Source organism: Dendronephthya gigantea, unplaced genomic scaffold (genome assembly GCF_004324835.1).
Source record: "Dendronephthya gigantea isolate DGI-Jeju-01 unplaced genomic scaffold, DenGig_1.0 000028F, whole genome shotgun sequence".
Taxonomy (NCBI): domain Eukaryota; kingdom Metazoa; phylum Cnidaria; class Anthozoa; order Malacalcyonacea; family Nephtheidae; genus Dendronephthya; species Dendronephthya gigantea.
Genome location: NW_021163038.1, coordinates 1,828,425 through 1,844,938, shown reverse-complemented (window position 1 = coordinate 1,844,938; position 16,514 = coordinate 1,828,425). Strand labels below are relative to the sequence as shown.

Below are 16,514 nucleotides of genomic sequence, written 5' to 3'. Positions count from 1 at the left end.
AGGGTTATATATGTCACAACTTTTAGACAAGAATTTTCACATAAGAAATGGCTTAAAACGCCAGACACACGAATATTAATCACAGCCTCAAATGGCAAACATAATCCCATAGGTTCTTGTTCCATCTCTCGGAACGCTATTAGTTAATTTGCGGCTACGAATGTAGATTTTAATAATATAAGAGAAACACTGTTTTGTACAATATACATGCACGCATATGCAATTATAGCCTCGAAAGGCAAACATAATCCCATAGGTTCTTGTTCCATCTCTCGGAACGCTATTAGTTAATTTGCGGCTACGAATGTAGATTTTAATAATATAAGAGAAACACTGTTTTGTACAATATACACGCATATGCAATTGTAGCCTCAAAAGGCAAACATAATCCCATAGGTTCTTACACCTTGTTCCACCTCTCGGAACGCTATTCTTGGGTGATTTACGTCTACGAATGTAAACTGTAATATTATAAGAGAAACACTATTTTGTACAGTACACGCATACAAATTATAGCCTCAAATGGCAAACATAATCCCGTAGGTTCTTTCTTGCTTCCATGCATCTGCCTCTCTCGGCTCTTGTCCCATTGAAATAGTCTTATCCGGCCACATGCGGCTTTCGGAAATATAGATTGTAAAATTATGAATTGTAAATATACCATTATTTAACATGTCTTATCACATTTTGTAATTGATAAATACTGTATAGTACGAATGTATATAGTTAAAACATATTACCATATTTAGTTGTTTACATATATTAATACATATAACACATGAACAAACAGTCATGCAAAAACTATGCAAACAACAGCCTCTAATGGCAGACATAATCCCATAGGCTTCTTTTAGGTTCTCTCTCTTTTCTCTTGATCAACAAGACTAATTATTTTCAGAAAAATTTAAAGCACATACTGTCTTCCTAAAAATCTGAAATACATCAAACTATATATACAATCTACGCACACTTACTAACAAAATTTATACACATGAAAAATAAAACATGCTCTTAATGAATGTGAATTTATACTTGAAATGGGGAGGGAGCGTCATTCTTACTTTAGTTAAAAGATTACGAGACAACATGGGCAGTGGCATTGTAACTTTATTATTTTTCCAAGGTCTCTGTGAGATTTCCTATCACCTAGCATCGTTGAGCAGTGCTTATGGAAAGTAAGGCGCCACTTTTTGTCTGTACTGTTTAACCTTGCTGAGTGGTTCGAAGTGTTAGCAGGTATCTTGGGATATCTAATAACGTTGCAGTGTTATTTTCAGCGCTGTTCCTATAAGGGCAGCTTGCTTTGGCTATATGCCTTGGCTCTAAAAGTGTTTTATCAGTTTCTCAGACAAAAAAATTCTACTCAGTGCTGTTTCTTCAAAGGGCAGCTTGCTTTGGCTATATGCCTTAGCTCTAAATGATTCTATTAGTTTCTCAGACAAAAAAATTCTACTCGGTGCTGTTTCTTCAAAGGGCAGCAAAGTCTTAGTTTGGTTATATTTTTCACCTCTAAAAATTAAGAAATTTTTAAAAGAAATTAAGAGATTTGTACTCAGTACTACCTTTCACTTCGGCAGCCTTCCCGGCAATATGCCTAGGCTCCAAAAATGTTGTCAATTTGTATATAAATTTTTTTTTCAAATCCTGTTTCTATAAGAGCAGTGTGCTCTGGCTTTATGCCTTCGCTCAAAAAATGTGCAATCAATTTTTCAAGGAAAATGTTTCCTTTTCTGCTGTTTCTATATACGGGCAGCTTGCTTCAGCTATACGCCGAAGTTTTCAAAATGTTCATGAAACATCTTAAGCTAATAAATCCTTGAAATAATAAAGCTACAAAGTTTAAAAACTAAAAACCGTTAGGAGAACACTGCCTATGATTTGTCAGAAGAATAGTTTTTGTTTTTCGACGAGGGTTTTGAAATACCCTGAATCAAAATGCCCTGAATTAAACTAAGTTATATACTCTGCCATAGCAAGTAGGTTCTCAAACTGGATTGGGTGTATAAGTCTTTGTAGAATAAAATATACACGATCACTTGCATACAGCTATACACATAGATATACATGCATGTTTCACTGGTCAATACACCAACATAGTGACTATCACACTTTCAATAAAGCATGCCAAACTTAAAGTGCACATCTTACACCTTCTTCATATGTAAATATTTTGCATCCCAATTGATATATTTGTACATTATTATATATATGTAAGAGTAAAATAAAAGTAGAAAAATTAACCGTCTCCATGTCTCTTGATTTCAATAGCTAAATATACACACACGCTTTGTAACACATGACAATGCTTTAATAAAATCTGAAGAAAGCTTGTGTACTTTGTGTTTAATTCCGGCTTTCGGTCTTTCGGTGAGGGTTTTCCTCCAGGAACTCTGGTTTCCCTCGTAATAAAAACAGTGTCCGTGTGTTCGGAATCGCGTTTATGGTTGGTTTTCCATTCAAAATTTAACTTCTCCCCGGATTGATTTCTTAAAAGTAACAAAATGTCGTGTTAACCCCATTTCACGTTGATCTATATTCCGGATACAAAGTTATAGGAATATTTCCCAACCCAACAGGCATTTATTTTGTGGGTTAAAACTTGAAAAGTGAACTTAAATTGATGGAATCTGACTGTGCACACGGTTACTGGGTTCAATTCCCGGTACACTGTATTGCTCTCATTCGGGGTAAACTGCATGTTCTTCATCGGCAACAAAGCCAAGATCTATCATTATTAGCCATTTTAAATAACCTAATGTCACATGACAAATTAAAGTGAAGATTTCGTCCTATTCCAAACTACAAGAAAAGCAGAATTTTGGAGACCGCAGAATTTCGGCGCAAGGCAGCTCACCGACAGAAGTGGTCAAGTATTTGTTTATAGTTGAGCATTTGATGATAAAGAAGACGTTTGATGTTCAATGCTGTGATGAACACAGCTAATGAAGATGCAAGTACAGACATTCCTCGGTGATAGGACAAGCATTTGACCATTAAAACATCGTTTATCCATATCAAGATATTTGAAATCATAACCAAAGCATGTTTCCATATCAACACGAAACATGCTTGCAACTTTACATAGGACTAGAATTAGACCATTCAACCAGTATGATTATCCATGACAAAATATTTGACATCATAACCAAAGCATGGTTATATTGTTTAATCAGTGTTTGTATATGAGCGCCAAACATGCTGGAAACTTTACATAGGACAAGCATTTGACCATTAAAACAGCGTGGTTATCCATGTCAAAATCTTTGACATAACCAAAGCAATGCCGGGTTATATTGTTTAATGTTTGTATATGCATGAGCGTCAAACATGCTGGAAACTTTACATAGGACAAGCATTTAGCCATTAAAACATCGTGGTTATCGATGTCAAAATATTTCACATCATAACTAAAGCATGGTTATATTGTTTAATGTTTGTATATGAGCGCCAAACATGCTGGAAACTTTACATAGGACAAGCATTTGACCATTAAAACAGCGTTGTTATCCATTTCAAAATATTTGACATCATAACTAAAGCATGGTTATATTGTTTAATGTTTGTATATGAGCACCAGACGGAAACACAAAGACACACGAACATTTATAATTATAAATTTTACGAATAGTTATAGTGCAACTTTACTTCTTGTTACAAAATTTTGATTTGATGATTTGAGATTTAATAACGTTGCATCGTCGCAAAAAAATGAATTACAATGTATCTTACAAGATTATTATCTACACGTAGCTATATATTATATAGAAATAAGAATACCTATTTTTACAAGATAGTTCAAAATTTAGTTTAAAATTACCTATTTTAATGTATTAATCATGCTGGGGGAAGAAGCTGTTTTTAAACCTATCTGTTCTACATTAAAAGAGGAAAACTATTGAATGTTTCTTAAATTATATCGATGTTCGTCTTCAATCAGGGTTAGGTGACGCAATAAGCGGCTGCCTGATGCTATCTTTTTAATCGTTTTCTGACAAAGTTCGCTTCGACGATTACCAAGTCTAGGACATTGCAGCAGTTCTCGCGCTTCACTGTAAGATCGACCTGGCAATTTAATCCTCAATGCGCGTTTTTGAATTTCATCAGATAGATACCCAGGCGGTGCACAATGCCACACTGTACAACAATATTCTAAAACGGACTCCAACCAAATTATGATAAGATCATGCGGTGGAATCCCTCCTCGTTGCAAAACCTGCAGGATATATAATCGCTATGACGCTTTAGAAGTAATCATTGCGATATGTTCGTTACACTTTAAATCATCCTGGATAATCACACCAAGGACTTTGGCTATAGTTTCTATCTAATATCTGGTTTCCAACAGATGAGTTTGGTAAATCTGGTTTGTTTTGGAAAAAACAAATTAAATATTATTATTTAGTATACACCCGACTATTGTCTATTACAAATCCTACATTCTGATTGGCGACTCAACCATTGTCTATTCGTGATGGTGAACGTTTGGGAAAAATTCGCTCGCGCGACCGTATAAAATTGAATTAAATAAATTATTTTTCGGTGTAATTGCGATGTATCGATTATTTTCTCGAAATTAATATACACGTTTTCGTCTGGAGTCGCTCGTTTTTTGTTCCAGTCGCGCCTTTTTTGCTCGAGTCGCGCCTATTTGTCGCGACCCTCGCCTATTTGTCGCGACTCGCGAGGCGCGCCAATTAGATTATCTCGTTATTTACATACGCCAAAATGATTCCTAAGGCTCGGCCTGTCACAAACCGGTGTTTATAAAAACTTATCACTGGTTATGTAACATTTGTGCATATATTGAAGTATATTATCAACAATGACACCTAATGAATTCAGTAAAAAGTTGGCCAGAGGTAATTAAACAAACAATTAGAAACTTTAATCATTTTGTAAGTAGTTGAAATTTTATAGTATGTACGTCTAAACTCTGGCAACCTGGGCTTGAACCAGTTCAATTGTTGTGCATGCGATGCCGTTCGCCTATGTCCTGGCTAAGACTAGTTCGGGTAGTTGGTTTTACAACTTTCTAGTGTGAACCTTCTAATTTGATTGCTCACCTGTAATGCTTGGCTGGTCAATCAGGGTAATTTTAGTCATTTAATCAGGTAGACTTGCATGTGTAATGATGAGTCTGTGGATAAATTCTTGGAAAAAATGTTTGCATAATATTAAAAACCACTGCCATCTCGTATCTTGGTCGAAGTTTGCTCAAAATTTGCTCAAAGTCAAACTGTAGATAAAGCAAGTATACAGTATACTTGCTAAAGCACAGAAGCATTTTTTTTGCCTTCGACTTGTGAAGGATGTTATTTTACAAATGCCAAGCGGGAAGAACCACTGAGCTATATAATAATTCCTGGAGCACCGGCTCCTAATGTTTTGGGCTCAAAAAGTGAAGCAAGAAACATGGCGGATTTTTCGTGCTGACGCCAGATATGGTCCCACTGCGCAATGGTAATGACCACTGACAGGGCTCAATATTGAGCCCGCTCCAACATTCATTCCCCCCTGCATATTTTTTTAAAACACTTAGCGGTAAATTGTTTCGTTATGAATTTTTATTTTTCGACCTTTTTTTCTACTATTTGTTTATTTCATTTTAAGTTCTACACAACTGACACGTACTTGTCGTGCTTTAAATGTGGCATACGATTACTTAAAGCTGAAAATTTTCAGTAAATAATGGTGATATCTGAAAACATTAGCGAACTAAAATCTCGAAAGAATTTGAATATGAAGTTTTTCATATCATATTTCAAGAAAACGGAAATTATTTCCGTTTAGGTACGCTTGGTTGGCTTAAGTCGTATCACATATTCACCATTTATGATATGAGACAGAGTATTAACTCTAAACTACAGTTTGATTTTGTATGTGGGAATCAGTTCATTGTCATTTGTGCTCAGACTCAGTCTTTTCTATTCCCATTTGAAAAATTAATTCAAAATTTGAACAGGTCCAAGATTGCCAAACTAGCTGAATAAGCTGATCAAAAAACACAGGAATATTTTCCCCATTTGTCCTTTATATTTACCTTGGCAAATACGACCATGGTCATATTCGCCGGAAAATGGCGAATACGACCATGGTCATATTCGCCGGAAAATGGCAAATACGACCATGGTCATGTTCCCCGGAAAATGGCAAATACGACCATGGTCATATTCGCCGGAAAATGGCAAATACGACCATGGTCATATTCGCCGGAAAATGGCAAATACGACCATGGTCATATTCGCCGGAAAATGGCAAATACGACCATGATCATATTCGCCGGAAAATGGCAAATACGACCATGGTCATATTCGCCGGAAAATGGCAAATACGACCATGGTCATATTCGCCGGAAAATGGCAAATACGACCATGGTCATATTCGCCGGAAAATGGCAAATAAAAAAGAGTCCATTGTTTTTAAATGTCGAAAAAATAGTCGAAAATAGTCGGATTCGTTTGAAAAAAAAACAAAAAACAAAAAATATTTTTCGAAGGCAGCCGGAGGGCGAAGGACTGAAGGAGTGCGCCTGAAGCACTGTATCGCGGTTGTCAGTGGTCATTCCCATTGATTGGGACCATATCTGGCGTCAGCACGAAAAAATCCGCCATGTTTTTTGCCTCATTTTTTTGTCAAGAGCCAGTCCTCCAGAAATTTAATATAGCTCAGTGGGGAAGAACCCATGGCAACAGATAAACATGGCGGACGAAGCGAGTGGATTTCATTTTGATGAATTGTCGAAAGTTCGTGTTCTTGAGCCAGAGGTTTACCAACAAACTCAGGAATTGAAAGAAGAATGTAAAGATTTCGTCGACAGTAAGTATATTGTGGCAAACATTTGTTAAATTATCTTTTTTTAAGTGAAATTTGAACTGCATGATTTTTTTCCATTTTGGTCCTTCCGTCCTTGCATGATTTTGTATATAATTTTGGCAACTTGATACGTTTTGTAGTCTTTTGAATCGACTTTATAACATAGTTATTTTGTAGTTATAGTATTTTTGGTGTAAAAACTTGGACTTGTGCAGTATTGAGTGGCTCAATGTCTATTATTTTTCCTCATATCTGACAGTTTATAAAATGTAACTTTATGTATAAGATATCCACTTTTTTATTTCCTAGAAATATCTGAGTTTCAAAGCATTGTGGGAAATTTTATTGGGATGGTTGATGGCCTTGCCAAGGAAGTTGAAAATGAAAAAATGAAGGTAAGGTTATAGAATTATAAAAGTCCTGAAATTTTGAGACACCACAGTTGTCTGATAAAGTTGTCTGATATAAGTAGTACCTACAGTAGAATGATTCTCTGGTCACACACATGATACTGCAGTGCTCTTCTGGAAAGTGTGCAAATTGTGCAGCAAATATTTTAAAAAAATACAAGTAAATAAATAGAAGACATTAAAATTGTGGCCCTGATTGCTTGGTTGCATGATATATACTTGCCATACTGGCGGTGGTAAATAGACATGCCACTATATAATTACGCCGCTGTTGACAAGAACGAGATGCTATTTGGAAAGCAAAACTGGTCTTGGAAAGCTAGTCTAAGGTTACTAACCTGATGTGACATGAAATTATTATATTGTTGCACTTTTTTAGGCCATTGGTTCAAGAAATTTGTTAAAATCAGTTGAGAAGCAACGAGAGACAGAGCAACAGCAATTGCAGGCTTTGATTGGTGAGAAGAAAGTCCAACTGGAAAGGTATTTTAGAATTCATTGCAGTGCACCTTTAGGGCTGTGCGTTATTTCCTCACTGTACTTTTGGCCCAATCCAGATATCGACGTCAGTACGAGTCACTTCTTAAGACAGAAGAAGAGCAAAAGGAATTCATTGAGCAATTTGTGCTTCAAAAGTGATCCCAGAATTAGGATACAAGGTATCTCATGCACAGCACCTTGCTGGAAATTTGCAGCAATTTCCAGCCAGGTAATCATGTACTCTGTATTTCCATAATAGAATATAAAGTATATGATTAGCTCCTCCAAATGAAGGCTTTGTTGAAATCTGCTAGCATTTTAGCAAGATTTTGTAGAGGAGCATCACTTGTTTTACATGCACTGGGAAAACTAAAATATAATACTTTAAACATATTTCAGCTAAAAATAATATATACTATACACTGTTAATTACTATCTAAGACCGGTTGTATAAAACCCTTCAACTACATTTTGCATTGTTAAATCCTAGTTAAGTCAGAAATACACAACTCTGATTGGTCAATTCTGTACTTAACTACAGTTAAAAGTCTAACAGTTACTAAGTCTAGTTAACTAGTCTTTTATACAACTGGCCCTTGATAACAAATAATACAAAGTAGCTTGAATATTATGATAAAATACATTTATTAGAAACTTAGTTATACTATATATTACTCTGTATTAAAACATTATTCAACATAATCAATATTATTTGTCTCAAACTTATTACAAAACAAGTTTTCAATTCCCAGATGAAACCTAAATTCCTCTGGTAATTTGGTAATGTCAAATTCATCAAAATATGATCTATCAGAAGCAGTTCTGAAAGCTAATTATAATATGTAAAATTATAAACTTGTCATTGAAAAGCATAACCCAGTATATTTACAAAGTTGGCTTGTTTGGAACAATTACTATTCATGACCTAGTATGTTTGACATACTTTCATAATTGTAATTACTATCTCATGTCTTCAACAATAAAATAACTATTGCAAGACCCATCACAAAGATAAATATAAGAATACCATAATTTCTTTTTTCTTCTGGTGGTGGACATTTTCTGGTACGTAATGGATACAGATACTGTTCCCTAAATGACATGATGTGGTTCCTAGCACCTGGCCAAACGTTTGGTCCTTGCAATCGATACTGGGCCGCGATAGTTGTACCAAAGATACATTGATAGGCCAGTTTGGGGTCATTTTTGAATATTGACCACAAGTTTGGCTTTGCACCAATCATTTCACCAAGTTCATTCATGTATGGGACATATTGAACCTTAAAATATTTCAGTGTATTACTAAACACTATATTCTATGTTAATTGCAATTCAACCAGGTGGACCTTAATTATGATAATTGTTTGCAATTTTAACTCAAATGGTCAAATTTTAAAAATGCAGCACCCAGGACAAAGAAGAACCTAGAAACGTCATACAGTGTGTATTGATTCTAATCTTACCCGCATGAAGTTGTATTTGGTTACCCCCGATTTTGACCATGTGCGTTCCCTGTTCGCAATCTCAGTTTCCATATCTTCCTTGCTCGGTAACTTGCATCTATTGGCGAAAACCTCTACAGCAACTCTTGCCTGCATTTCACTGACAGGGGCGACAGGGCCATTCACCACCATAGCTCCTATGACAGCTAGAGTATGCCAGTCATCGTCTGGCAAAAACACATGCTTATATAAACTAGTGTAAAATTCCTCTTTTACTTCAATAATGTCCTTTGCAAATGGATAAATTGGTTTAAAACCAGTGGCCAAGACCAAGGCATCAATTTTTTCTAAACTTTCACCCCCGTGGAGAATGACTGAATCCTCGGCTATCTCTTTGATATCCCCTTTGACTATTATACTCCCAGTAATGATACGATGGACAAGTTTGTCTGTGCAAACAGGAAATTTAGTTACACCGAGGATGCCAGTTGGATAAAGGCCAAAGTTTTTGAAATTGACTTTGTTGTTTAGCAATGCTGGTGATAGTTTTGCCAAATGTTGCATTGGAAGAAAAGAAGTGACTCTGGAGATAGAAAAGTCAACAGGTCGCCCTCCAGAACCGAGACGTGTCACAGCATAACAGCCACTTCTTGTGCTGATGTACACTTGTTTGGCATGATCATGACTTAGTTCAACTGCAATGTCCACTAGTTAGTGAAAAACAAATCACATGATTATTCGCCGCATAAATCACAATGAAAAGTCTTTTAGAAATCTCCATCATAAAACTTATGAAGGAGGGTGATCCTATCCTAGAGTCTCCCCTCACCCACCAATAGACCCTGATCAAAACATTTTCTCCATGTGGCTATTCACTCAAATGCAATATTTCCATCCTTACCAGCAGAGTTACTACACCCGACAATAACAACTCTCTTTCCACTGTATGGATGAAATGTCCGGTAATCCCCGCTGTGTACCTTCATCCCTTTAAATTTTTCCATCCCTGGAATATTCGGCCACACCTGGTGCCAGTAGTGACCATTGCATACCATCACTGCATCAAATGAGGTGGTTTTAATCTCAGAATTGTCTTCATCCAACTTTCTATAGAGAAATGATGACTTTTTATTTTTGTGTGGAATTGATCTCATCCTGTAAACGCTTAGGGTGTCATTTAGTTATTACCTGGTAGACACAATCCATTTTCCCGTTTCACGGTGATCCGTGCTCCGTTCCAATTTCACAACTTCCGTGTTGAATTGCACGTATTTCGCCAAATCAAATTCTTTCGCGTACAACTCAACATATTTTTGCACTAAATTCTGCGGCAAATAGTTTGGAAACTCCTTGGGGAAAGGAAAATCTGAAAACGCCGTTAACAGTTTACTAATATTCGTAATGGTGCTTTTATGAACGGAACCAAGATTTGGTCGAGGGTCATCCGTATAATTCCACACCCCACCAAGACTTGATTGTTGTTCAAAACACACAGGGTTTAGGCCGACATCACGACAGGCTTTGATGCTTGTTAAACCTGAAACACCACAGCCGATAATGGCCACGTCCCGAGTAACAGCGGCCATTGTTTACCAATGTTTTTTCCATCGTCAAACTATTAATAATTGATAGTTATCAAACTAATTAACAGCAAACTAATTAATAACAGAAAATAAATATCTGATCAATGTTGTAAGCACTGATACAGTTTTGTCTCATTTGCATATTAAGCGTCAACCTTGATTATCTTTGCAATAATTTAGATATCGAAGTCAGTGTCGATTACTTCAAAAGACCGAAAGACAAAAAAATATAAAGCAATTTTGCGTTTAAAAAGTGATCCCAGAATCTTTATACAACGAACTCGTGCACAACACCTTCCTGGAAATTCACAGCAATTTCTGGTCAGGTAAATTGTAATTTACATTTCCATATTAAAATATAAAGTACGTGTTTAGTTCTTTCTATTAAGCAGGGTTTTGTTAAAATACGCTAGCATTTTAGCAATGATTTGTAGAGGAGCATCACTTGACAGTTTTTACATGCACTTGGAAGCCTAAAAATAATAACACAAAATGTTGTATATTGTCAACTGATGAAAAATATTTTAAATACAGTATATTAAAACTATAAAGTAGCTTAAATGTTATGAACAAAATACATTTATTAAACACAGTTACACTGCACTCTAATCTACAAAATCTCAATAATGAATATATTCTTCAACTATTTAATAGTTTTATGTCAGTATGTCACTATATATTATTTGTCTCCAACTTGTTCTGAACAAGTTTTTAATTAGGAGGTTCTAAGCCGTAAACTCTTCTAGTAAATAATTTGTCAATTCTTTGTCAAAACCAAAAAACATATTATCTATCAGAAGCAGTTCTAAAAGTCAATTAATATTATTTATATTGCAATTAGAGCTACTAAATATGCATGATTTAGCTTGTTGGAAAAAGTTAAATTAATGTGACCTGTGTAAGGCACATGCACTTTCATGATTGCATTTATCACTTCATGCCTTGAGCATAACAGCAACTATAGCAAGACCCACGACAATGATGAATACAAGAACACCATAACCTCTTTTTTCTTCTGATGGTGAAGACTTTCTGGTACGTAATGGATACAGATATTGTTCCTTAAATGTCATGATGTGGTTCCTAGCACCTGGCCAAACGTTTGGTCCTTGCAATCTGTACTGGGCTGCGACAGTTGTACCGAAGATACATTGATAGGCCAGTTTGGGGTCATTTTTGAATATTGACCACAAGTTTGGCTTTGCACCAATCATTCCACCAAGTTCATTCATGTATGGGACATATGGAACCTTAAAAAATTTAAATTAAACATATATTATATGTCAGTGTATTACTGCATACTATAGTCTATGTTAATTGCAGTTCAACTAGGTGGGCCCTAATTATGATAATTGTTTGCTGTTTGCAATTTAACATTAAATGGTCTAATTACATCAAATGCAGCACCCAGGACAGAGGAAAACCTAGAAACGTCATACAGTATGTGTCATTACTTGATTCTAGGCTTACCCGCATGAAGTAGTATTTGGATGCCCCTGTTTTTGACCATGCCCATTCCCTATTTGCAATCTCAGTTTCCATATCTTCCTTGCTTGGTAACTTGCATCTTTTCAGGAAAACCTCTACAGCAACTCTTGCTTGCATTTCACTGACAGGAGGGACAGGGCCACCAACCCCAACAGCTCCAATGACAGCTAGAGTATGCCAGTCATTGTCTGGCAAAAACACATGTTTATATAAACTAGTGTAGAATTCCTCTTTTACTTCAATAATGTCTTTTGCAAATGGATAAATTGGTTTAAAACCAGTGGCCACGACCAAGGCATCAATCTTTTCTAACGTTTCACCTCCATGGAGAATGACTGAATCCTCAGCTATCTCTTTGATATCCCCTTTGATGATTATGTGCCCTGTAATAATACGATGCAGCAGTTGATCATTTACAACTGCAGTTTGATTCACACCAAAAGTGCCTGATGGATGAAGGCCAATGTTTTTGAAGTTGACTTTGTTGTTTAGCAGTACTGGTGATAGCTTTCTCAGATATTTCATTGGCAAAAGTGAAGCGACTCTGGTGATAAAGAAGTCAGCAGGTTGTCCTCCAGGACCGAGACGTGTCACAAGATAACATCCACTTCTTGTGCTGATGTACACTTGTTTAGCATGATCATGACTTAGTTCAACTGCAATGTCCACTAGTTAGTGAAAGAAAAAATGGTTCAAAAATTATCCAGCATCTCCTCTTCCCCCTATCCGCCATTATAACCCGATCAAACATGTTATTCACTCAAATGCAATATTTCAATCCTTACCAGCAGAGTGGCTACATCCTACAATAACAACTCTCTTTCCAACAAATGGATGAAATGTCCGGTAATCCCCACTGTGTACCTTCATCCCTTTGAATTTTTCCATTCCTGGAATATTCGGCCACACCTGGTGTGAGAAGTGACCGTTGCATACCATCACTGCATCAAACAAGGTGGTTGTAATCTCAGAATTGTCTTCCTCCAGCTTTCTAAAGAAAAATAATGACTTTCCATTTTCTGTTTTAATAGAGATATAATTAATTTCATCTTATTTCATTTTGTCTTGTTTTATTTGTGAATGTGTGTGCCTTGGTGTGAACCTTGACGAAAGGTTATCGTGGGAAACACACATTGAATCTATCTGCTCTAAAGTTAGTGCTGGTATTGGTGCAATAAGACGAGTTAAACCTTTTGTACCACTGCCGACGTTAAAATTGTTATATAATGCTGTTGTACAGCCTTATTTTGATTACTGCAGCCCATTATGGGACAATTCACAATTGCGGTATTGGTCTTAAAGATAAACTGCAAAGATTTCAGAATAGAGCGGCAAGAGTAATCACTGGGGCCACTTACGATATTCGATCAGTTGATCTACTTAGAAGTTTAAATTGGAAACCTCTTGAATTTAGGCGAAACTACCTAAAATCCATCTTTATTTACAAAATTCTTAATGGCCACACCGCTCCCAATCTTAAAGAAGTCTTTCGTCCTAATAGTGATAGAGGCATTTCATACAATCTCAGGAATAGAGAAACTGATTTAGCACCACCTATGCCAAAAAAAGAATTTGGCAAGAGGTGCTTTAGTTATAATGGTGCCCTGCTTTGGAATAATCTTCCACCTCAGGCTAAAATTGCGGAATCTGTGATTTCTTTTAAATCTATATTACAAAGAATGAGTTGAAACTGACTTGCCTGTGTTTCATACTTATACTCCTGTATTTTGTTTGTAACTGTTTCTGTTCCATGTCCTTAATTTCCCTGTCCTACGTCCATGTAATTTTGTAGCTTCATTTTTTTTAAAATATCACGCCCCTCATTGAAATCAGTCAGCCTAATGACTGTTGAGGCTAGCGTGACGAAATAAAGTCTATGTATGTATGTATGTATGTATTTATTTTATTTGATACATTCATCTCTAGCCATTGATCTCTATATAGTAGCTGATTTCAACAATGAACAACATGAACGATAAATAATGGACCGCCTAAATTGGTACAAAATTGAATCGTGCAAAGTTGCAAACAAACTTTGATATTACCTGGTAGACACAATCCATTTTCCCGTTTCACTGTGATCCGCACTCCGTTCCAATTTCACGACTTCCGTGTTGAATTGCACGTACTTCGCCAAATCAAATTCTTTCGCGTACAACTCAACATATTTTTGCACTAAATTCTGCGGCAAATAGTTTGGAAACTCCTTTGGGAAAGGAAAATCTGAAAACGCCGTGAACAGTTTACTAGTATTCGTAATGGTGCATTTATGAACGGAGGAAACATTTGGTCGAGGGTCATCCGTGTAATTCCACACCCCACCAAGACTTGATTGTTGTTCAAAACACACAGGGTTTAGGCCGACATCACGACAGGCTTTGATGCTTGTTAAACCTGAAACACCACATCCGATAATGGCCACGTCCATTGTTTAGGAATGTTTTGTTGTGTAATTTTATTTACTTTTTCACGACGTGTATCGAAATTGAAATGTTGTTACATCGTGTCATGTCACAAATTTATTCACACTTTTCAGAAAGTCGCAATCGTTGAAGAACGTCATGTTACATTCACGTGATGTATTTGAAACTTGAGAAATTTATTTATTTGTTTGTTTGTTTGTTTCTTTATTTATTTATTATACTTTTATCAATTGTTTGTTCAGCTTTCTCTTGCTGACAGTTTACAAATCACGCCGTCCATTGGTTGCAGACTTCCTCGTTCATGGATTCGTTTTGTTTGCCCAGGAAGAAGCTGGAACGTGAACGTTTGCAAGAATTTTGCAAGTATCACTTTGCTTTCCATCATTGCGAACTGCTGTCCAATGCAATTCCTGGGCCCCAGCGAAAATGGAAAGTATGCAAACCCGGAGATTCGACTGTCGTCGCTCGATTCCCAACGTTCAGGGATGAAATCTCCGGGGTTGTCCCAGAGCGCTGGATGGCGTCCCATAACAAAAGGACTGGCACTGGTGGTAGTTCCTTTGGGAATTTGGTACCCGGCTAGGGTAACATTATCGGGTGTTATACGGATGATCCCCGGGGCTGGAGGGTACAAACGTAAAGTTTCCTTCAGACAACAGTCCAGGTATTTGAATTTTGGTAGGTCGTCGTAGGTGACGTCATTTCTAGTGCTCAGGACGTCGTTGATCTCTTTTACCGCTCGATTCAAGGCTTGCTGATTGCTCGCCAGTTCCAATAAACAAAAAGAGAGAGTTGATGACGTAGTCTCGTGCCCGGATGAAAAGAATGTGACGAAATCGTCAATCAGGTCTTCTCCGGAAAGTGTCCGATCCCGACCGTCTGACATAATGTGGCCTAAAATATCCTGATGAGACAAAACATCATTTCAATCAGTTGTAACAATAGATTAGATTTACTTTGGAATTGGGAAATACAATACAATTCTACCTTTGGGTTGTCTTCACCTCGTCGGATAGCTTCGTGTCGTGCTCGGATAGTTTCGCGCCCAGTATAGCGAAGAAACTGGAGTGCTCCAATGACTTGCCTTTGCCTCGGGTAGGATCTGAAATCCCATTTATGAAATGGGTTCACGAATGCCTCTTCGACACCCTTCATGATCAGGTTGTATGCCTGAATAAACGGGCTGTGCGGGTCGTTGATGACGTCGAGGTCGATTCCAAACCCCGCCTTGCAAATTACATCCAGAGTAACCAATGAGAACTCGTCAACCATCCTGGTTTCCAGGTCTCTTTCAGCCTGGCCGTGCAATTTGGTCAAAAATGTATCCGAACTCTGATTAAAGTTACACATAAGATTGCGTAGGTACAAACGGTGGAATGTGGGGTTCATAAGGGACCTTCGATGGCGCCATTGGGAATCGTCGAGATTTGTCAACAAACTTGTACCCATTGCCCTCTGACCGAAAAGGGTCTCCAGGCATTCCTTGTAAAATCTTGGGTCTTTAGGGAATTTTTTGGTAACAAGGACGTATTTTATGTCGGAGCTGCTGGCCACATTTATCCAAGGCAGAAGAAATAGCCATATCAACACCACATCGCCATAGACCAGGTGACAGTCGAGCATGAACTCAAAGGATGAACAACCATTATCCAACTTGGCTTTGATGTCAGGAAAGTTCCCTGGCAAGAAGAGCAATGCTTAAGCAAATCTCGTTTCATCATACAAGGCGTGACAAAATGACTCCCAAGAGTGCGTTAGTCTGGTATTTCATGTAGCAAGAACTGGGAACAAGGACATGGTTTTCCACATTCAAATATATTTGTCCTATGCTCGACTAGTTTCTTTCGAATGCAAGAGACCTTTCTTATAATGACC

At 37.1% G+C, this 16,514-nt stretch overlaps 4 protein-coding genes across 6 annotated transcripts; 1 reads left to right on the top strand and 3 right to left on the bottom strand.

The window, feature by feature from the left end:
* The first annotated feature begins 6,693 nt into the window (after positions 1-6,693).
* On the top strand, positions 6,694-11,194 carry LOC114523684 (intraflagellar transport protein 20 homolog). 2 transcript variants are annotated; one of them, XM_028544685.1, is made up of 5 exons: positions 6,694-6,816; positions 7,123-7,208; positions 7,603-7,706; positions 7,781-7,882; positions 10,909-11,194. In XM_028544685.1, the coding sequence occupies exons 1-4, from the start codon at positions 6,699-6,701 to the stop codon at positions 7,860-7,862; spliced, it is 390 nt and encodes a 129-aa protein (XP_028400486.1). In that variant the 5' UTR covers positions 6,694-6,698; the 3' UTR covers positions 7,863-7,882; positions 10,909-11,194. The 2 variants fall into 2 exon arrangements, with proteins under 2 accessions (XP_028400486.1, XP_028400485.1); XM_028544684.1 differs by lacking the exon at positions 10,909-11,194 and having other exon boundaries at positions 7,781-8,361.
* On the bottom strand, positions 8,381-10,381 carry LOC114523677 (dimethylaniline monooxygenase [N-oxide-forming] 5-like). 2 transcript variants are annotated; one of them, XM_028544673.1, is made up of 3 exons: positions 10,047-10,381; positions 9,167-9,840; positions 8,381-8,983 (listed from the first exon to the last, which is right to left on the bottom strand). In XM_028544673.1, the coding sequence occupies exons 1-3, from the start codon at positions 10,297-10,299 to the stop codon at positions 8,669-8,671; spliced, it is 1,242 nt and encodes a 413-aa protein (XP_028400474.1). In that variant the 5' UTR covers positions 10,300-10,381; the 3' UTR covers positions 8,381-8,668. The 2 variants fall into 2 exon arrangements, with proteins under 2 accessions (XP_028400474.1, XP_028400473.1); XM_028544672.1 differs by having other exon boundaries at positions 8,384-8,983; positions 9,167-9,852.
* A 406-nt stretch (positions 11,195-11,600) lies between the features above and the next one.
* Positions 11,601-14,669, bottom strand: LOC114523675 (dimethylaniline monooxygenase [N-oxide-forming] 2-like). The gene is made up of 4 exons (XM_028544670.1): positions 14,262-14,669; positions 13,002-13,207; positions 12,199-12,884; positions 11,601-11,978 (listed from the first exon to the last, which is right to left on the bottom strand). The coding sequence occupies exons 1-4, from the start codon at positions 14,642-14,644 to the stop codon at positions 11,664-11,666; spliced, it is 1,590 nt and encodes a 529-aa protein (XP_028400471.1). The 5' UTR covers positions 14,645-14,669; the 3' UTR covers positions 11,601-11,663.
* Positions 14,670-14,865: 196 nt separating this feature from the next.
* On the bottom strand, positions 14,866-16,311 carry LOC114523676 (cholesterol 24-hydroxylase-like). The gene is made up of 2 exons (XM_028544671.1): positions 15,627-16,311; positions 14,866-15,543 (listed from the first exon to the last, which is right to left on the bottom strand). Exons 1-2 carry the CDS (start codon positions 16,260-16,262, stop codon positions 14,878-14,880), a joined length of 1,302 nt encoding a protein of 433 aa, XP_028400472.1. The 5' UTR covers positions 16,263-16,311; the 3' UTR covers positions 14,866-14,877.
* Between the last annotated feature and the right edge of the window lie 203 nt (positions 16,312-16,514).